Genomic DNA, 22,218 nt, shown 5'->3' with positions numbered 1-22,218 from the left:
GCTTACTATAGGGCTAAGTCCTGATACAGTACAAAAAGAAACGTCAGACAATCCCTGCTCTCTCCAGGAGCTTACATTCTAATGGAGAAGATCACATTTATGAAAGATTTCTACTGTAAGCCAAATGGAATGGGCAGATAGAAGGACACTGAGGAGGGCTTTTGGAGTTCCCATGCCTGAAAAGGAATTTGATCTTGAAGCATGTCTATGTGTAGTTATGGAGTCTCTATTAGGAGGTAGGGATGGCAGCCCATTCTACTTTTGGGCATTTTTTTTTCCTCATATAAGACTTTCCTGAGGTCTTAGAAGTTTTTCTAATATTTTGATAACAGTGTTCCAATAGTCTTGGTTTCCTTTGTAATTCTATGCATTTTTTATGCATGTAAAAATATCATTCCGAAAATGGGTTTTTTGGGCTTCACTGCCCTGCCCAAGGAGTCCACAACACACAAAAGGTTCAGAACTTTTGGCTTATGTCAAGCCTAAATTTGATGTTTTCTAACTCCCCTCCCCCCAGCTCCTAGAGCTGATCTTTATGACCTAGAAAAAGAAGTATATTCCTCTTTGACATGACATTAAAAAAAAACTTTCACGTCTTCCCCAGGTCTGCTTCTCTGACTAAAGAGTCCCAGTTTTCTTACATGGAATGACCCTTCACCATTCTGATTGCCCATTTCCAAATGCTCTCCTTTCTAAAATGTGGCACCCAACATTCTAGATATGGTCTGACTCCAGGAGAAAAACGGCTAGGAAGGAAGGTACTTTAGGGTTGATTCACATTAATCGTGGGATCATAGATTTCGTGATGGAAGGGTCCTTGGAGGCCACCAAGCTCACTCCTTCATTTGACGAATGAAGAAACCGCTTCTTCGAGGCTAAGGGATTTGCAGAGATTCAAATAATAATAGAAATAATAGAAAGTTTTTCAAAAGCTCATCTCAAACTCCTCGTTTAAAGCTCACAACAGCCCTGGGAAGAGGCGGAGCTATTATTGTTCCCATCTGGAAGTGGGGACTAGGGAAGGTAGAAAGGTGCCAGAAGAATCGACGCAGCAGGTAAATGTCGATCTCCCAGCCTAGCGCTCCAATTCCTGCACCACCCAGCTCTCATGAATCCCAGGGAAAATAGAAGTCAGTTAAAGGAAGCCTTTGACACGAGTGTATGGTCTCTCGGACAAGTGAAGATGCCCCAGAAGCCTTTCCTTATTTCGGTCTGGCACGAGAAGGAAGCCCTCCACCATTTGACTCTACGAGGACTGGTCCCTCCTCCTCTCACCCGGTTGCTCCCGGGAAAGTAAGGGCAAGACGTCACTGTACGTTCTCTTTACGATTTTGACAACTGGGGAAATCCCACCAAGACTCGTCCCCTAGTTTATAGCTTTCCTAAAACTGATTGGTTGATCCAGATCAGAATGGCAGCCCCCTGAACCAATAGAACAAGAGCAGAGCAGGCGCCTGTATAAACAAACCCCCAAGGTACTAGTTGTCCCGGGCTCCTCCCCCACGTGGCGATCGTATTAGCCTCTAGGCCAATCCCAGATCCGGGTTGGCAAAGCCTTAGTTTTAGCCAATCAGTAAAAGCCATTCCGTAGGTGGCCGTGCTCGACGCTAGAGGGGACCCCCAGAAACGAGAGCTTTGGAGTAAGGGGGCGGAATGACGTTTACAATAACCAACCAGCAACCGGAACGACCCAACCGAGGGGGCGGGGAGATTCTCACATTTTGACCTATCCAAGCACGGGGTTCTCCTTACTGTGGCTGACCGGCATTCCCCTCGACCTAATGGGGCCCGCGGGGTGATGAGCGCTGACCAATAGGGCGGGCGCGGGGGCGGGGTGCGAGCGAGTGTGCCGAGTGTGGTAACGGAGAGAGTGGCATCTCCAGGAGCGGCGGCGAGGGTTCGGGAGCTTGAGGGCCGCGGCGGCGGTGGCAGTGACTGCGACGTGGGCGACAGACTCCGGGCGGGCAGGGAAGGCTCTTCTCGGCCCAGGTGAGGAGGAGCCTGTACGGAGCGCACTGCTCTGCTCCAGCCGCTGGGGCACCCTCAGCCGCGTGCTCCTCGGCTCGGCGCGCGCCCCCGAGGCAGATGGGGAGGGGAGCAGCGCGGGCGCGACTCCTGGACTACGCCGCGCTCTCGGGATTCCGCTTCCCGAATTGGAGGGAGGGGTGTTAGGGATGCGCTCGCAAAAGCCCCCTCCAGATCTGAGTGCGAATTCTGCTTTACCAGCACGTATTCTCCTTGGTCGAATCTGTTATAGTCTCTCTCTGCCTCAGTTTCTTTGTCCGTTGGGTGGGAGGCTACACTCTAGGCTCGTAGATGGACAGCAGGACCTTAGAGATCATTGGGTCCCCGCCTTCCTGATTGTACCAATGGGGAAACTGAGGCCCTGAGCCATACTGCTTTTAAGAGCCTACGGCTGTATTTGAACCCAGGTCTTGCTAGCACTTTGCCTGCCATCCCTTGTTAACTTACTCTCTGGGCGCTCTGCGAGCCTCGAACCATATGCTCAAGGCTCGCGGTTCAATCACTGAATCCCTCTCCAGTGAGGAAGACGCTCTGATGCCTTTTGGGGGGAGGCAAAGAGCTCCCTTCATCGGTTCTTTCAGCCTGACTGCCTGGAACCGGGGACCCCGACTTTGAGTCTCTTTTCCCTGCTCCTTCCTTTCTCCCTCCCCTCTTGGCTGTTTGGGGCTGGGAGAAATTGGCCCTCGGGTGCCCCGAAATGGAAGAAACACCTTTGAACTTGAGCTTGGGGGGAGCTCTTCAGGCCCCTTTTAAAGCGCCGCTTTGGGTAGTGGGGTGACGAGCGCCCGCAGAGATTAATTGTTGGGGGACGCTGGAGGCCCCCCAATTCTGCCCCTTTTAAAGCGCCGTTTTGGATAGTGAGGTGAAGGGTGGCCGCGGAGAATATGGAATGTTGGTGGGGGGGAGCCGAGGGGCCGCGGGGTGGGCTCGGAAGGCCCGATATTGTTAGCCAGGAGGCGGCCATGTGCTTGGGCATGAATGGGCTGGAGAGAAGCGGCGTCCCCCGGCTGCTGGACACGCGCAGACACGAGGCTTCCCTTTTCGCAGGGGTTGGAGCCGCGGTGTTGGCTTTGGGCCTCCGTCTGTCCGTCTGTCTGTGGAGATCCCGGGCGGCCGGCCAGGCTTTCCCAGGCTCGGGAGTGATGACTCCGAATTTCCGACCCGATCTGGGGGGACCCGAAGCGGTGTTCTTGTTCTTTTGTGAATGGGGTTTGCAGCGCGGGACACGCGGGCTCCGGGGGTTGCTCTGGCTGTTTTTGTGAAAACCCCGCATTGTCCTCGGAAACCAGTGGCGGCTTTGTCTCGGGCTTTTGCCAGATGGATCTCGGCTGTCCCTGCTTAGCGGCCGAATGGGAGCGGGCAGATAATAGCAGCGGCGGCGGCGCGGGACCCCCTGTTTACCTCTGCCTGGCGCCCCGGCCGCCCCTTCATCCACTTCTGTTGGGCTCTTTGACGCTGGCTAGCTTTAGTGCCCCACTGCTTCGGGATTGCGAGTGTCGGAGGGCCGGGCTAGAGGCGACCCGACATTCCATATGTTGGAGGCCGGCAGCCTTGGAAGCAGCCGCGGGCGCCGCGCCTGGGGTAACGCTGCCAGGTAAATGCCGGGAACAAGCCCAGAACTGTAGGGCAGCTTTGAGGAGCCGCCCAGGGAAGGCGGATGGGGAGAGGGGTCGGGGCTGCGCAGACTGGCCAGGGAGCTACCCTCTGCCCTTAGGAACAACTCCCAGGCAGAAGGGTCGGGGCTAGGCAAACAGGGACTTGTCCAGGGTCTCACCGGGAGGAACCAGGCCGGATGCTCTGTCCCCTGGGCCACCTCGAGGCCCCCCCCCCACTTCATTTAATCATGGAGCATAACTTGTATGCTTATGCAGTCAGAATGGCCACTCAGGGAAGAGTGGGTGGCACAGCAGGTTAGTTCGTGCTTAATTTTATAAAGCCAACTTTTAGAGATATAAGTTTAGGGCTAAAGGGGACCTGTGGTTTTACAGATGAAGAAACTGAGGCCCAGAGGTTCTATAAGAAGTGACGGTCAAGATTTGAACCCAGAACCATTCCTCCACTTTACCACAGTGACATATTTGTTAAAGAAATCTCTTAGTCTTTGTTGTCTTGGGCCAAGTGAGGCAAGTTTATTACTGCCTTCCCTCCCTCCCCCCAGCTCCTCTTCTCCCCAGTTCCTTTAACTGTCTTAACTGGTGTGGAGTCAGCCCATTGGTCTCCAGGCTCCAGTTTAGGGAGTCAATATTCCACTTCTGGGGGTGCCACAGAATACAATGGCTTATGACCTTCCTCATCCTGACCAGTCTTCTTAGGGTGTCAATATTTGGGGGCTGCCATATTGGATTCTTGACTCAGACTGAGCTTGAAGTCAGTTGGAACTCCGGAGTCCTTTTCAGACCAGCTGTTGTCTTGCCCCGGTTCTCCATCTGATCTTTGTGAAATCACACGTACAACTTCCATTTGTTCTCATTATACATTTCACTTTTCCGTATGCATGACGAACTGATCAGTTGTTTCTCCTCTAGCTCTCTAAATGTTTGACATGGCTCTGTCTGTAGACAGCCAGCTTCTTTGCACTTTGCAGGCCTAGCAGCGCTTAGTGCATAGTTGATGTGGTTCTGGGTTTCAGTTAGTGCGGAATCTGTGTGATCTCATTTGGGGTTTTCTTGGCAAAGATACCGGAGTGGTTTGCCATTTCCTTTTCTAGCTCATTTTACAGATGAGGAAACTGAGGCAAGCAGGGTGAAGTAGGGGTAGCTAGGAAGCACACTGGCTAGAAATGGTAGGCCTAGAGTCTGGAGGACCTGGGTTCCTAGATAGCCCCAAATACTCTCCAGCTGTGTGACTTTGGTCAAGTTACTTTACCCTATTTGCCTAGCTAGCCCTTACCCTACCATCTTAAAGTCATTACTGGGACAGAAAGGAAGGTTTAAAAACAAAACAGGGTTAAGAGACTTGCTGAGGGTCATATAGCTGGTAAGTGTCCAAGGTCAAATTTGAACTCGGGTCTTCCCGATCACAAGCCTGTCACTTTATCACAAAAAATGATCATTTAATAAAATCTTCCTATCTGTGACGTATTGGGGTCTTATTCATATTTAAGTGCATTAAATAATTAGAAAACTATTCTTATAGCTTTCATAGGATAGCAGTCTATTCCTTAATTGTGCAGGCTAGGGAAATTTAATTGCAGTTCTGGTAAAAGCTGTCGTCAAATATGGATTGAATTTCACTGAGTAGAGCAGCGTGCCAGTCTACAAAAGGGAGTTCTGTCATGTGAAGTCTCTGATCTAGCGCCACTTGGGGAATCTGGCAGTGGCAATGCCAATATCTCCCTGCCAGAGGATTCAGCAGTTCCCTTCTCTAGCCATTTGTATGTTAAAGACTTTGTGTTCCTTTATGTTGACCATCCAAGATCCCAAATTTCATTTCAATTTTTTAAAAAATAAGTGTATGTAATAAAATCCTGGAACCATAGATTTAGAGTTTGGGGGTCAGTTAGTTCCTTTCATTCTATAAATGAGGAAACTGAGGCCCAAAGGGAGTGTCAGCCAGGGTTAACATGGGCCTTCCAACTCCCCGGCTGCACCCCCTTTCACTGAACTCTATAATCAAGACCTCTTATGAGGCCATACATACTTTTCCTGGGGATGAGTTACTATTTTAAAAAATTGTGTTCTCATTTGAAAGAGAAAAAAGGATTTCCAAAGAAGACTCCCCAAAGAGTCAGAGAGTTAACATTTGGGACCAGAAGTCACTTTAGTATAGGAGTCTGTCTTCTCATATCAGAAAAGATCTGATTGTTGTCCAATAATTGGGGTTCTAAAATCCGTTTGGACACGCGTGTCATCTTTCTGGGCTGGGTGACCCCATTGTTGGTTCTCAGTGTATGCACTACTCTGTTCACACTTGTTTCCTCCCGGACTGTAATAACTTTCTGTCTTGCCCGACTATTTATTATATGTGGCATTATGTGAACTGCATGCCCCCAGTGAGATGGGGCAAGGTTTCTGCAGACAATACTTTGTGATTAATAAAAATTAAGGTGACCAAAGGCATGCAGTTTAATTGTTTGGGAAGTTTTGCAAATCTTTGAATCAAGAGACTTAGGACAGTATCTCTCAATGTGTGTGTGTGTGTGTGTGTGTGTATGTATCTAGACATAGTTATAGTATCTCTCAATGCTTTTGTATGTATAGATAGTATCTCCCATTGCTTTTGTGGGTTTGTGGGTAAGCTTCCTTCCCCAAATTCTGTTGTGTTATATATAAATACAGCATGTGATTGTTTTTGCTACATTTCATTATAAATTGCCAAATTACATAGGGCCTTTATTACAATTTAGTGTCTTGTTTTTTAATTAGTATTAAAATTAATTTTAATTTAATATGTATATTGCAGAGGCTCTGATAATCCTCTGTGTGTATGTCAGTATTAATAAGGCTGTGGGAGAAGAGGATACTTTTGTTTCCCATGGAAGCAACTGTTGGAGAAACTCTGATTTACTATTGATAAAAACTAAAAAAATCAATTCCAAGTGGTCTTCAGAGTAAGAGGGCAGATCAGAGTTGAATTACTACCAGAAGTTTTGTCTTTTTAAACATTTTTATAACCTTTACCTTCTGTGTTAGAATCAGGACTGGGTATTGGTTCCAAGGCAGAAGAGTGGTAAGGGTTAGGCAGTGGGGGTTAAGCGACTTGCCCAGGGTCATACAGCTAGGAAGTATTTGTCAGATTTGAACCCAGGACCTCCCATCTCTAGGCCTGGCTCTCAATCTACTGAGCTACCGAGCTGCCCCCTCACCAGAAGTTTTTTAATGGGACTGAAACTATGGGAGTTAGGGTCAGGACCTTTTAGAGTTTCTGACAGGTTAGGGATATGAGAGAGAATGTGTTTGAGAAGATACTGATGACTTCTGAGAATTGTTAGGCTTACTTAGGAGTAGTAACACCTTGTTTGTTTGGATCACGGACCCCTGCCTCCTCTCCTCTCTATGTGGTTGGGTGGTTAGCCTTTTGAGTTAGTACATCAGGGTATATTTGGGACAGAAATTTCAAGTCAAGTCAATAAGCTTTTGGTCAGTAAACATTTATTATTAAGCATCTACTCTGTGCCGCATACTATGCCAAGTGTTAGAATGCCAAGAAAGGTAAAAACAGCCCCTCTTCTCAATAAATTCACCATCTAACAGGAAAGACAACAACTACTACTACTACTATTGCTGCTGCTAACTGGAATTTCTAGAATATCTGAAGTGCTTCATAAATATGACCTCATTTTATCCTCACAGCAGTCCTGGGAGGTAGGCATTATTTATTATTACCTCTATTTCACATTTGGGGAAACTGAGGAAAACAAGTTATTACCACAGCTGGAGTAGGCTAGATTTGAACCTTGGACATCTTGACTTTCAATCTTGCCCTCTCTCTGTTCCTCCTAACCCCATCTAGGTACAAATAAGATAGATGCAGAATAAATTGGTGATAATCATAGAAGAAATGCATTGGGATTAAAGGGAATGGGGATGGCATTTTTAGAAAAGATAGGATTTTATCTGAGATCTGAAGGACGCCAAATCCCAGGCAGAAGTGAAGAGGGAGAACATTCCAGGCCTGGGAATAGTCCTTGAAAATGCATGGAATCTGGAGACTGTTAGAGGAACAGTCAGGAGGCCACCAGTGTGGCCAGGTCAAAGAGTATTCAGAGGAGAGGAAGTCAGCAAACACTAATTAGTGCCTATTGTGTGTCAGGCACTATACTAAGTCCTTGAAAGATAGAAAGGGTCAGGTTATAAAAGGCTTGAGGTGATGAGGGTCTGCCCTAGAGGGGTGACAGAGTCTGAGGAGAGAAGGGGGTTCCTATGAGAGATGTTAAGATGGTGGACTCTCAGTAGGACAGATCTGGTATTCGAGTGAGAGAGTGAAGAGTCAAGGGAAAATGTCTAGGCTTTGAAACTGGGTGACTGGTGGGATAGTGGCACCCTTGACAGAAATAGGAAAAGAAATCAGTTTTGGAGAAAAAAAAATGAGTTCAGTAGCTTAAGATGTTGGTGGGACATCTAGTGCAAGATGTCCAAAAGACTTTGGTAATAAAAGGGTGGAGGTCAGTGAAAAGGTTCCTGCTTAATAAATCAGTCTGAATCCAAAGCATTCTGAATCCATGGGAGCTGATGAGATCATCAAATGAAATAGGCCTAGGACAGCGATCTGAGGGACACCGCAGTGGGCCTGACCTGGATGGAGATCCAGCAAAGGAACTGAGAAGGAGTGGCCAGACAGGTAGGAGGAGAACGGGGCCAGAGCAGTGTCCTGAAAATCTAGAGAGAAGACAGTTATCAAGGGGAAGAAAGTGATGGACAGTGTCCCAGGCTGCAGAGACGTCAGGAAGGGTGGGGACTGAGAAGAGGCCTTGGATCTGCCCTGGTGACTTTAATAAGATCAAAAGCCAGACTGCTGAGAGTTCCAAAGAGAGTGAGAGGAAAAGAAGTGGAGGTACTTATTGCAGATGGCCTTTTTTTTTTAGGTTTTTATTTATTTATTTATTTGTATTTGTATTTTTTTAATTTTATAATATTTTATTTGATCGTTTCCAAGCATTATTCATTAAAGACAAAGATCATTTTCTTTTCCTCCCCCCCACCCCGAGTAGCCGACGCGTGATTCCACTAGGTTTCACATGTATTCTTAATTCTAACCCATTTCCATGTTGTTAATATTTGCATTAGAGTGTTCGTTTAGAGTCTGTCCTCTGTCATGTCCCCACTGTATTCAGGCAGTTGCTTTTCCTCGGTGTTTCCACTCCCATAGTTTATCCTTTGCTTATGAATGGTGTTTTTTTCTCCTGGATCCCTGCAAGTTGTTCAGGGACATTACACCGCCACTAATGGAGAAGTCCATTACGTTCGATTATACCACAGTGTGTCCGTCTCTGTGTACAATGTTCTCCTGGTTCTGTTCTTCTCGCTCTGCATCAGTTCATGGAGGTCGTTCCAGTCTCCATGGAATTCCTCCAGTTCATTATTCCTTTTAGCACAATAGTATTCCATCACCAACATATACCACAATTTGCTCAGCCATTCCCCAATTGAGGGGCATCCCTTCGTTTTCCAGTTTTGGGCCACCACAAAGAGCGCAGCTATGCAGATGGCCTTCTTAAATAGCAATAAAAGGGTGGGAGTAGGTGGACCAGCCGAGGGGTTTTGAGAGTGAAGGACACCTGGGCATGTTTGTAGAGAAAAGGGGGAGGGAGCATCCAGTGGACAGAGAGATGGAAAAGAAGGGAGACTGGGGATATTAGAAGGGGCCGTGTGCCGAGGAGACAGGATGGAATGTGTGGATATATAGAAAAGTGGGCCTTGGCAAGGAGAAGGATTGCTCACTTCATATGATATTACATTTATTTCTGTTATAATGCTAAGGTTTGTGAAGCTGTGTGTTGACAGTCATGTAAAACTTCCATACCTTCCAGAATTGCAAATGACAATCCATTCCAATGGATTATGTAATGTATTACAAAAGGGACTTACTGACTTTGAAATGGGTAGGATTCTCCCTCTCTTTCTCCTACATATAAAACTGATTTAATTTTCTTTTTATGTGGTATTTGCTCAACTGTCAGTTGACCCGTTTCAATAGCATGTTCTGTAGATTTTAAAACAAATCTATTCAAAGAGCTCATTATCTCCCCCCTTTCCTGCTGTTGTTGTTCAGTGTTTTTTCAGTCATATCTGACTCTCCAAGCACCCATTTGGGGTTTTCTTGGCAAAGATGCTGGAGTGGTCTTCCATTTCCTTCTTCAGTTCATTTTCCAGATGAGGAAACTGAAGGAAACAAGGTTAAGTGACTTGCCCAGGGTCACACAGCTAGTTAGTGTCTGAAGCCACAGGAAGATAAATCTTCTGGACTCTAGTGTGGGCCTGCTGGCCTCCTAGCTGCTCTGCCTCCCCTTCTGTTTCTAACTTCCCTGTTACTGTTGAGGGTTCCACCTTCATTTCTGTTCACTCAGTTTCCCAATTTGAGTCGTCTTTGACTGTTGCTTCTCCTTCATCTCCCACATCCTTTCAGGTGACAAGTCTACAACCTTTGTCACATTCTTCCCTTATCTCTAATCCCAGAGCCAGCTCACCATTTGAGACCCTTGCTACCTTTTGCCTGGAGTACTGCATAGATTGGTCTCCAGGCCTCCAGTCTCTCTTCTTTCATCCAACCTCTGCACAGCAGCAGCGATGATCAGCTCCTAAAGCCCAGGTCTGACCATGTTATTCCTTCTTCCCAGGAGGTTCCAGGGAGTCCCTCTTGCCTCTGGGGCCCAATGCAATCTCATCTATTGACCATTTAATGCCCTCACCCATCTCGCTGTTACCTTTCTTTCCAGGCTTATTGCTGCTCACTCTTTCAGGCTTTCTATCTGAGCCAAGCCGCTTGCTTCATCCCATTCCATCTCTCTTTATTCCCACCTCTTGGAATCTTTGACTTCCTTCAGGTGCTGATTCTAATATCAGCCCTAGTCGGATCCCTCTCCCTTACCCTCAACTGCTTTGGAGAGACTTTTATTAAAGGCTTATACCCCCTTATATATAGGACATAAGCTTCTCAAGGGCAAGGACTGTTTCAGTTTTGCATTTATTTCCCTAGTGCTTTGTGCCAGTCTCTGGACCGCTTATTGGCTACCTCTCGTCATTTCTAGCCTGACCCCAAGTTTTATCTTTATGCTATGCTCTTGTGATCCAGGCTTTACTGCCGTCACTCACCATGGATCAGGTGGACTTCCAGATGACCGTTTCTTGCCAGACCCGGCCCTCCGAGCTACTGTTTCCCACTGTCTTCTCATCATACTGTCATCAGCTCTGACAACAATAATAAAATCATTTTTACCATTTCTGGAAAGGAAGTGTCAAATAATTGCTCTATGCTCATTATCCTATGATTTTTATTCACCAAAATACACCTTCCTGTCCCCTGCTCTCTTTGATGTGTTATCTTCTGTTAGAATGTAAACTCTTGGTACTCTGAGGTACCACCTCACACCTAGCAGAATGGCTAACATGATGGCAAAGGAAAGTAATGAGTGTTGGAGGGAATGTGGCAAAAGTGGGACACTAATGCATTGCTGGTGGAGTTGTGAATTGATCCAACCATTCTGAAGACAACTTGGAACCATGCCCAAAGGGCTTTAAAAGACTGTCTGCCCTTTGATCCAGCCATAGCACTGCTGGGTTATACACCAAAGAGATAATAAGGAAAAAGTCTTGTACAAGAATATTCATAGCTGCACTCTTTGTGGTGGCAAAAGCTGGAAAATGAGGGGATGCCCTTCCATTGGGGAATGGCTGAACACGTTGTAGTATCTGTTGGTGATGGAATACTATTGTGCTCAAAGGAATAATGAACTGGAGGGATTCCATGTGAACTGGAATGACCTCCAGGAACTGATGCAGAGTGAAAGGAGCAGAACCAGGAGAACATTGTACACAGAGACTGATACATTGTAGCACAATCAAATGTAATGGACTTCTCTACTGTGACCGTGAAAATGTGTAAATGGCCAAACTGTAAGATTTTGGCCACACTGATAAAGATAATTTTTAGTGTCTTAATTTTTATTAAAAATAAGTGGTCGCCATGGGAGAAATTCCCAAATATGAAATACCCAAGTCAGCTGGGTTTTATGGAGATTTTAATGAATACAAATGAAGGAATTAAGGGAAGGGAGAGAGTCAGAGTAAGAGGAAATAGTAGGAAAAGGCCTATGGCTTAGGCCTTTCTCTTTTTTTTTTTTAAACCCTTACCTTCTGTCTTGGAGTCAATACCGTGTATTGGCTCCAAGGCAGAAGAGTGGTAAGGGCTAGGCAATGGGGGTCAAGTGACTTGCCCAGGGTCACACAGCTAGGAAGTGGCTGAGGCCAGATTTGAACCTAGGACCTCGCGTCTCTAGGGCTAGCTCTCAATCCACTGAGCTACCCAGCTGCCCCGGCCTTTCTCTTTAAGAGAGAAAACTAAGTCAGTCTTTTATCCACTCACCACAAGATATTGTCCCAAGCAAAACTCCAATTAAGTTCAGAGGCCCAGCTGCTCCAACTCACTCTAAGTTGAGAGAGCCAACTCCTTTTAAAGAGAAATTTCTCTTATGTCACCTCCCCTAAATTTTCACATCTACCACTCACAGTAGTCGTTTTCCACAGGACTGACCATTCTTAATTCGCATCTTCTTTTGTTAATCACCTTCCCTGAGTAGACTAAAACTTCACACCTCTTGCTAAGTTTGCCCTTTGTAAGTTGCTTGACCTTTTAGTGATTAATTTAACCTTTATAGGTACTTAGCACCCTTTTGTATTAGATCTAAAAATAGACCTAGCTTAAGGTTTTGGCCTCACTATAAGTATGAGTTAGGGACTTTTTCATTGTTCAGTAAGGAGTTTTACAACTTTATCTTCCCCTAAAGTATGCCTAAGTATGGGTGGAGTGATGTTAGAGTTCCCAATACATTCCTGACCAAGTACCTTCATTGTTTAAAATGGGGAATAGCCTTAACCAAATGTTTCAAAGTAGAGTCTTGAGAAATTTTAAGATTCACACTACCAGTAGTAATGCAATGATACAGGACAATTCTGAGGGACTTATGGGAAAGATGCTATCCACATCCAGAGGAAGAACTGTGGGAGCAGAAACACAGAAGAAAAACAACTGCTTAATCATATGGTTCGATGGGGATAGGATTGGGGATGTTGACTCTAAACAATCACCCTAGTGCAAATATTAATAATATAGAAATAGATCTGGATCAATGACACATGTAAAACCCAGTGGAATTGTGAGTTGGCTGTGGGAGGGGAGGGAAAGAACATGAATCATGGAACCATGGTAAAATATTCTAAATTAATTAATTAAATAATTAAACTTAAAAACTTTAAAAAAGAATGTACACTCTTGGAGAACTGGGCCTGACTTGTTTTTTTCTGTTTGTCTTATTAGTTTGGCACATAATAACTACCGAATAAATGCCTGTTGAATGAATGAGTAAAATTGTTACTTCTATTTAGTGAAGAAAACCCGCATACTTTAGGAGACCATAAAATAAGAGGTTTAAGAGATTTTAAAAAAATTCTTTTCAAATGTTTACAAATAAAATATTGATTCCAGAGTAGCTTACATTTAACTATTTAGTTAAATTGGCTGAAGCAAAATTCTTAAGTAAAACTAAATTGTTTGATTCTCTACAACCCAAAGCAGAAATGGTATACTTCTCCCTGGAATTATGCCATGTCAGAGATTAAATTTTTAAAGTTCTTTATTTGGGATCTTGTGCCAGGTACTGGGATTTTTCCTGGGTGGGATGAGGAGTCATCCAAAGCATTTGAGCAAATCCTTTCTAGACTTCCTTAAAATCTCAGCTAACATTCCTTTTGCAAGAGACCTCTCCTAGTTCTTGAAAAACTTAAGAAATGCTTGTTGAATGACCTGGCTAGGTAGTGCAGTGGATGAGGCCTGAAGTCAGGAAGACTCCTCTTGAGTCTTCCTTGAGCAAATCTAGCCTCAGACTAGTATCTTGGTATCTGTGTGTCCTCCACCTGGGCCCCTTCCAGCTGCAGAGCTGATCTTGGGATATGGGCAGGTCGTAGTTTATTTAGTTGTCATCTGTTTGTGAGAGGGAATGACGACCTTCCCTGATTTCTCGGGCAGTAATTCTCATGAGGGTAGTCAAGATGAATGTGGTCATAATAATAACACTATTTGACATTGGAGCTCTCACCACAGTCCTAGGTGGGTGCTGATCCTTTTTAAATGGGGGGGGGGGGACCTTCCTCTCCTGGTGAAAGGAGAGAGGAGAGGAAAGGAGAAGCCACACCTGCCACTTTCATGGAAGAGTTTTGCTTCAGCCAGTTTTTCTTGTCTGTTTACTTCTTGGGATAGAGAGAACCTCCCAATTTCCATTGCTCTGCTGTTGCTAGACTCACAAACGGGGCTGGGAAGCCTTGCTAGGGCTAGCGTGGTGGGACATGTGGTATTTAGGGTGGATTCCCTCCTTGGAAGCTGACAGCTGCCCTATTTTCCTGGGGGGGGGCACTGCCAAAAGGAAGGGTGGAGCTGGAGCCTGCAGTCTAGACGGATCTGGCACACGGCTCAGGCCCAGGCCTGTGAAGTCATAGTTGGGTCTGGAGCCCCTCCTAGATGGCGGAGGAGCGCACGAGGCAGACGGAGGGGTTCTCTTTATCTTCTGAGGCCGGTGTTCCAGTCTTGGAACTTTGACTACAACCACATGGCCCTTGGCCCGCTTCTCTCTTCCTTCCCAAGATCTCAGGCAATTGTTCCAAGGCCTGGGAACCTGCAGAGGGCCAGGCTTCTTTTGGTGATTGTTTAAGGGGAGCCTGAATGGGGATGGGGATTCATGCCATTACCGCATGCCCTGCGGTGGTTCTGCCCTCTGGGGGGCGGCTCCGGGCTGGCTGTTGCCAGCTTTGTAGGAGGGAGAGCAGAGCAGTTCTCCCAAGAGTCTTCAGTCTTGTGAATGCCCCTCGCTGTGGCCTAGTTGTTGGGAGCCTTGCCGGCCTCTGGCCGCTTCCAGTGTCATCTGCTTCTCACATTTCTTGAACTCGTGCCACAAATGCCAACAGTGGCTCGGCTTGAGTGGGCCGAAGTGGTTTTCTTTTCATGCGTCTTGAGCCAGGCTCCTGATTGGCTGCTTTGTTGGGGGGATGATGCCACCCCCACGCCAGCTGGGGAGAGCGGCTTCCTCAGAGAGCTTACCAAGGCTCACGGGGGGAGGGGTGCGGCAGACCTGGACTGCTCTTTGAATGTCGGCTCCCCATGGGAAAGCGCTGTTACCCAAGGGCTCTAGATCAGCCGCCCACCCCCCGCGTAGTTTTATTGAGGGCCTGGCAGTGCCCAGAGCGCAGCAGGCTGGCTCTTGCCTCTGGGCCCTTCCCTGGACGGAGAGGCAGCCTCGGGCTCCAGGGGCCAGAGCGGAAGGCTTCCAAGGGGTGGTCATTAGAAGCGCACTTTTCGTTCCTTGTACCGACGGCCATGGGCTCGTTTGGTGACCGTACGAAACGTCCCTTAGCCGACTTGGTCGTAGCTTCAAGTGGTCATCAAGGCAGGGCCCAGCTCGGGAAGGGGGTCGGAGTAAGATGGCTGTTTGAATCTCAGGGAATGTCCGAAGGAGCGGATTAGAGTTCCGGTCCAGGTCGCGCTTGGCAAAGACCTATCTGTAAGGCACTGCCGTGGGCCTGACCATGTAACAGATGAATTTGTTCAATTCTCCTAAAGTGCCTTTCACTGTGCTAAGCAGGCGAGTGCAGATACAAGCGGAAAGAAGTCCCTGACGGCAAGGAGCTCACTGTGAGTGGGGGACCACAGCGGGAGAAGGCAGCCAGCCAGCCTTTGTGAAAGGCCTGCTGAGTGTTGGGCACTCGGCAAGGATCGGGAAAAGGGCAGAAGTCGGGGTGGAGAAGGTCGTGGACGCTTTCCAGCAGAGCGTCTAGAGACAAATTCTCTGATCAGAGAAGGGAGCGGCAGGGGCAGAGGCATCTTCCCAGGTGGGAGTCCGGCCAGGAGAGGCTAGATGACCCCCCCAAAGGAAAAGCCACCCATCCAACAGGCCTTCCTCCAAAAGAACTTGGATTCTACTGTGGAAATAGACGACGTGCCTGATAATCTGAGGGGTCCCAGGAGATTCCCCATAGACTGTCTGGGAGGAGACTTGGGGTTCTTAGAAGGGGAGGTGAAGGGGAGCAGAATGCAAGAGCTCCGTGTGGGATGTCGGGCACGAGTCAGCAGGCCAGTGGACCTGGAAGGCGGACTGTGGAGGGGGAGGATGTACAGGGAGTCATTGGCAGTCCTGTCTCCAGGCTAGGTCCCAGGAACCTCTTACCTCCTGGTGGAACAGTAAGACTCTGGATTGCTGTCCTGTGATCCAGGGGGCACAAGAATGACGAGGGAGCGAATCGCAGCCTCCCCTTTTCCTGGGGTCGGTGGCTGACCCAAAGCAGTGTTCAGATTCAGCGAGTTTGTTTCTCAGCATTTTCTTTGTCGGCATCAGCCTTCCCCTGCTGAGCTACACTATCACTGGACTCTGCCAGTTACTGGACATAATAGCTGGACTTCTAGGCTTCTGTATCCTGGGATTGACCTATTTTAAACTAGTGGCTGTGGTTTTAAAGCGAACTCTTATGGAACACAAATGAATCTTTTAATGGGTGAACTTCAGCTAGCCCCAGGGAAGAGATTTGGGGGAGCAGCAAGGCTGCCACATACTGAAGAGGCTGGACCTTCTTTCTCACTCAAGTTTGGCTACCCTAAACTACCGCTAGCTGTCGGGCTTCTCCCTTTCCTCTTTGAACCCAAAGATTATCTCAAAGTTTTAAGCTTTCATAATAACTTCATGGTCGTGGGGCCCCGGGTGGTTTGGGGGGAGGATGGAGGAGGCAAGAAAGGAGAGTTTGGAATGTTTGTAACTTGAGAATTCCCCGCACTCCCTACCAAATTACCAGGGTGATGGATGCCATTGGTGGAAAGGTGAATTGTTCATCATGTGTTGGCCTTGAACATAGAGGAGGGGAGGGATCAGGAGGAGTTGGGAAACTCTAATGGCGAGGGCGTGACAGCTTGTGCCAGGGTGCTGGGCCTCAGTGCGAAACCAGAAACTTTGGGGGATGCATTGATTCATGAGGGAAAGTAATGACCCCAGTGCTTTTGGCCCGGGAGTTTTTGATGCCAATGGGAGAGCAATCCAAGAAGGCGAAGGTGTGGGACGTGATTCTGACAAGAACTTTAAAGTTTAGTTATTTGCATGGATGTTATCGAGCTCCTCAGGATCCCCACACTTAGGGGGCCGGAGATGGAGGCAGAATGATGAGAGAGGGAGGAGAGCCAGGGGAAGAAGGGACTCTCCAGGAGGAGGAGGCAGCGGGGTGTCAAAAGTCAGAGAGTGGTGACTGAAGAGTCAGGAGGCCATAAAGGGAAAAGGCGTCGGGCAATGGCTTGAGGGAAAGAGCCAGTCCACTGGCAGATACGGAACATGAGGGGGGATGGAGCGTAAGATCAAGGGTCCAGTAAGAAGAGGTGGCATTCTTAGGAAAGCCGAGGACTACCTCTTATATCTGAGAATAGCAAGAGAAGAGGCTGAGTGGAGATTAGCGTTAGGAGAAGGCGTGGAATAGGGAGCATAAGAGCCTTTGACAGGGACTCTCCATGTTAACAATTCTTTTTTATTGTGAACTTGATGGATATCCACAAAAGTGAACATTTCAATATCCGAAGAACAGGAAACGGATTATATGTTAAAGTATGAATTGTTATAATAGTAACAAAACCTTCCTGTTTGTTTCGCCTTCAGAACCTTCAGGTTGGCGCTCACCTGTGCACTCTGTGGAGTAATCTTACCCTCAGCCTGCCTCCCAGGTTCATCCAGGGCATGTGCAGCTATGCCCATACAATTACTAAAATTCATCAGTGAATCAGGTCTAAGCCCCTTCCCCAGATGACCAAGTATTATTTATTTGGCAGAGTATAGAGTATCTTTGCCTATAACTGTTGTTCCTCAGATCTCTCTAAAGCAAAATCTTCAATCTCTTAAATTTAACTGAACTTTAAAGCTCCTGGCTATGTAATTTATTAACTGTAATAAATAAGAAAAAGACAAGTAATTATTTACAGTGTTTCCATTGTGGGAACTATCTCAGAGCGTCTCTCACCATCACTTGAACGGCTCACTTCTCAGTTCTGGAATACAGTTTTCTTGGATAGCAGCCAAAGTTTTTCAAGAATTCTCTTAATGTTTATTCTCTAGAAGGAATTCAGCAGTCTTGGTGGCCTGGGCTCATAATCCTTGCTGCGGGGGGAGACTGAGGCTGGTGTATTCTGGAGTAGGAATTGGCTTTGCCTTTCTGTTTGTACAGTGCTTTGTACATAGTAGCATTCAATAAATGTTTTTACAGGCATTCATTGTCTAGCATCAAAATCAGTTTTTTGCATTGAACACTGGGATCCTTAGGAATGAAATAACAAAGCAGGTAGCAATGAATCTTTTAAAAAATTAAACTTTTATTGATATCTTAATTTCTCCCTCTATACTCCCCCTTCCTTGTCTCAATCCATTCCCTATAACAAAGAATTTTTAAAAATACAGATAAAAAATTCAACCAAACCAAATCATACATGAAATAAATCTGACATCATCTACCAGTATTTCTTTTCCCTTAGGCCTTACTCATTCTTCAACCTTTGTTTTTGTAAGGGTGCGGGGAACTGTCTTTTCCTATATTTTCTTTAGAGCCGAGCTTGTTCTCTCTAATTTTTCACTGCTTTTTTATTGTTCCATGGTGGTTGTTTTTTCTTTTTTACATTGTTGAAGTCGTTGTATATATGTTTTCTTGCTTCTGATCACTTCAGAGAATTCTGTATTCATCATATTTATTTTTCATTTAATAGTTATCATTTCATTTACATTTACAAACAAAATATAACACATTGTTTGTTGGCCATTCTCCAAATGATAGGCATCTTGTTTGTTTCTGTATTTTTGCTCCCATAAAGTGTTCCTATAAATATTTTGGCATATGTGGAGCTTTTTCTTTTTTTGTTAGGACCTCCTTGTGGTATGGGCCTAACAGGGCCATCTCTAGGTTAAAGGATATTATTGTTTTTGGTCATTTTATTTGCCTTGTTCCAAATTGTTCTCCAGATAGGTTGTACTAATTCATAACTCTTCTAACCATGTATTAGTGGGCCTTTCTACCACCCCTCCAACATGGATTATTCCTATCTTTGTCATCTTTCCCAGATTGGTTTGTATGAATCAAAACCTCCTCAGAGTTATTTTTATTTACATTTCTTTTATTAGTAGTGATTTGTGAGTTAGCAAGCACGTGCCAGGCATTGTGCTAAGTGCTGGGGATATAAAAAGAGCCAAAAGATAGTCCCTGACCTCAAGGAGCTCCCAGTCTAACAGACTAAACTCAAACAGTTCTTGTATTAAAATTAAAAAAAAAAAGAATGGGATAAGTTGAACTTATTCAGTAGAGGAAATTACTAGCATTAAGAGAGATGAGGCAAGGCTTCTTGGAGAAAGTAGGAACTTAATTAGCTTCTTTAACGTCACTTCCATGGATAAAATGATGTTGGCTGAGTCATTTGATGGTGCCGAAGACTTTGGTGGTAAGTACTTTTTAAAAAATGTTTACCTTCTATTTTAGAATCCATACTATGTATTGGTTCCAAGGCAGAAGAGTGCTAAAGGCTAGACAGTGGGTATTAAGTGACTTGCCCAGAGAATGGAGGGGAACCCAGGACTTCCAATCTCAAGGCCGGAGTTGTATCCACTGAGCACCTGCCTGTCCCTGCCAATATTTTTAGCTGGGGATTGTGGGAGTTGCTAGACCGTATCTCCACTGGGGCCACTCTTGAGTGATGGTTTTGGGGCCGAGGCGGAAAGCAGGATGGTTGACTCCTAGGTTTACCGGTGCATTGGTGGCAGTTGGTCAGAAGAGGCAGTGGAGGTAGACCTTTTTCTTCGCGGGATCTCTTCTCTCAGTGATGGCCACCATATTCCTTTGTATGAAAAATGTTAAGAACCAGAGAAATAAATGGACGTGGTCCTTCGTATGACAAATACTGCTCAAAACCAAGAGGTAGCATTGCTTTAATAGGGACCTGTGCAGTAACCGATTTCCAGACATGGATGGTCATTCGTGGGTTTCTGTATAATCTGAGCAGACGCGATGGAGGCTGGTTGGTTGTTGGCCTCTGTGCTCACGGAGAACCAAACGACATCACTATGTTGGGGCCAACGTACAGTGTGTCTGACCGAGGAACTGATCCAGCCCGTACAAGCTCTAAAGGCTCTGCTACAGTCAGGCACGAATGTCCTCCTCGCGTTCTCTGCTTCAGCTCGCCATGCAGGACAGTCCTGGACCGGGTGTGCCAGGCCTCCCAGGCTGTCCCCGAGGCGTCCTTGGGGCGCTGCCTCTAACCTCTCTGGGAATGCTGGCCCTGAGTGAATTCTCTGTTTCTTAGGTAAACACACCATCAGAATTGTGCTCTCTGCCTTAGAGTTTGAATGCTTGGCAATTGAGGTGAGAAAGGGCCTCAGGGTTCAGTATCTTATCTTGCCAGGTGATCTTCAGAATCTTCCCAAGACAAGTCAAATGGAAGTGATTCCCTTTGCTGGCCTCCTGCTGGAATTCAGTCCAGGTTTCCCGATAATGAGGGTCAGCAAAATGGCTCCATAGATCTTCAGTTTGGTAGGCAGCCTAATACCTCTTCTCTCCCACAGCCTCCAGGAAAGCCAGACTCCATCCACTGAGCCACACAGCTGCCCCCTTTCCAGGCCTTTCTTAAGTCATCCCTCTACTAGATGATTAACAGCACTGACCTCATACAAAACAAAAACCTCTGTTCTTTTTTTAACTAAGTTTAGAGTATTTTTCCGTGGTTACAAGATTCATGTTCTTTTCCTCCTCTCCTCCCACTCCCCTCCAATAGCCAATGAGCGATTCCCCTGGATTTTACATGTCATTGATCCAGACTTATTTCCATATTATTAATATTTGCCCGAGGGGGATCGTTGAGAGTCTACAGCCCCCATCCTATCCCCATTGAGAAACGGCCAATCTCATGAAGGATCAGAGAGATGAGGAGGTTCTTCGGGGGCTCTTTGAGGATGATGTTGTTCTGATCCTGGGGAGCCCTAACATGCTATGGAGCTTCCTCAATGAGGTCAAGAGCCCTTTCAAGATTGGCCCAGAAGAATCACCTGAATGGAGAATGAGCGTGACTCCTGCGCATCTGTATCGGCAATTGGGTTGGTCTTGGAGTTGAGTACAACTTTCTTGAACAGACACTGAAGATGGACAGGGAGCTGGGCCACATTTTGGAATTTGCACAGGGCTTCTTTCAGTGATCTCAGGATAGTCCTTGGCCAGAAGTGCTTATGTGCCCCTCCCCCAAGAGAGAATTGCCATGAAGAACACTGATCCAGAATTTCTTCCCCTTCCTGCCCTCCCTCTTTAGGCTTGAGGTCTACTAACTGCCCCTTGCTGTATCCCCTGTGGACACCCATCCCAGTCATGGACTTTAGCAATACCAGTTCTTGGTGCTCTCAAACTTAAGAGAAATACAAAGTTAGCCCTTTCTGTAGAAAGATTAGAGAACGGAATTTAAACAATATAGGAATGCTTCAGCTTAGGAATTAATATCCAAAATGTTTATATGTATTTTCAAAGTTGGGACTTTAGAATTTGCAATCCATTTTTCCATGGAAATTGTTAGAAGAGATAAAGACTTTGCAGAAATTCTGAAGGGGACTTCTGGGCACTTTCAAGGGCATTAGAGGCTGATGGCACTGGTTAGTGTATCTAATTTGGTTTTGTAACTTAATGATTTTCCTTTTCCCAGAATACAGATTTATTATGAACACTACTTTGGGGCTTTTCAGTCATGATCAGGGTTATTTGGGGGGCACACAAATGGAATGAAGAAAGGGATAGTGGGAGGGAACAGGAGATAGAGGGGGGGAAAGTTCATGAAGTAACTGGGCAAGAATTGGAGTAACAAAAGGAAGGAAGAAGGGAGGATTGGAAGAAAAACTATATAAGCAATAATTAATTGAGCCATGGAGATGAGATGGGGGAGTGGGAAAGAAAAAAGGTGGTTGGGAAGAGATTGTGGATTAAATGTTTCTCTTCCAGGCACTAGTCACAGAGTACCCTTGTTTAGGGTGGAACAGTTTGTAATTGATTGTTGATGAATGTAAGATAGTTGCAACCCAGGGAGAACCTTTAGGTATTTTTTTAAGGGGTCTAAGTGTATCTCACTATGAGCCTGAAGGAGAAAAGGAATGTCTTCTTCCTCTTGTTGAAATGCAGTGGTTAGAGTGCCAGACCTGGATTCAGGAAGACTCTTCTTCCCGAGTTCAAATGTGACTTCAGACTTTTCTTTCTATGTGACCCTGGTCAAGTCACTTTACTTTGCCTCAGTTTCCTCATTTTTAAGGTGAGCTGCAAAAGAAAATGACAAACCACCTTTGCCAAGAAAACCTCACATTGTCAGACACAATTGAACAACAAAATTGTTGCAATAAATCTTTGGGAAATTTAGGCAACTAAGGCTAGAAATAAAATTTCTGATTTGCATTGGTAATGGAAATTTTCCCTGCCAGAAGTACTGCCCCTCAGTGAAATCAGTGATCCAGACTAAAAT

The 22,218-nt window shown here is 46.0% G+C and overlaps 1 protein-coding gene across 2 annotated transcripts in view; it reads left to right on the top strand.

Moving 5' to 3' along the window:
* Positions 1–1,832: 1,832 nt before the first annotated feature.
* PAIP2B (poly(A) binding protein interacting protein 2B) overlaps positions 1,833–22,218 on the top strand; it is a 55,085-nt gene continuing 34,699 nt past the window's right edge. Inside the window, exon 1 of one of the 2 annotated variants that reach the window (XM_001365325.5) lies at positions 1,833–1,989. Coding sequence is in view for 1 of the 2 variants with exons in the window: in XM_056813915.1 (XP_056669893.1) it covers positions 3,343–3,619 (277 nt within the window). In the remaining variant the exon portion in view is untranslated. Of the gene's footprint in view, positions 1,990–3,071; positions 3,620–22,218 lie in introns of those variants that run through there. The other variant, XM_056813915.1, reaches the window with a different exon arrangement.

This window comes from Monodelphis domestica, chromosome 1 (assembly GCF_027887165.1).
Source record: "Monodelphis domestica isolate mMonDom1 chromosome 1, mMonDom1.pri, whole genome shotgun sequence".
NCBI classification, from domain to species: domain Eukaryota; kingdom Metazoa; phylum Chordata; class Mammalia; order Didelphimorphia; family Didelphidae; genus Monodelphis; species Monodelphis domestica.
Note: the sequence above shows the minus strand (reverse complement) of the source record. Positions and strands in the feature narration are given on the sequence as shown.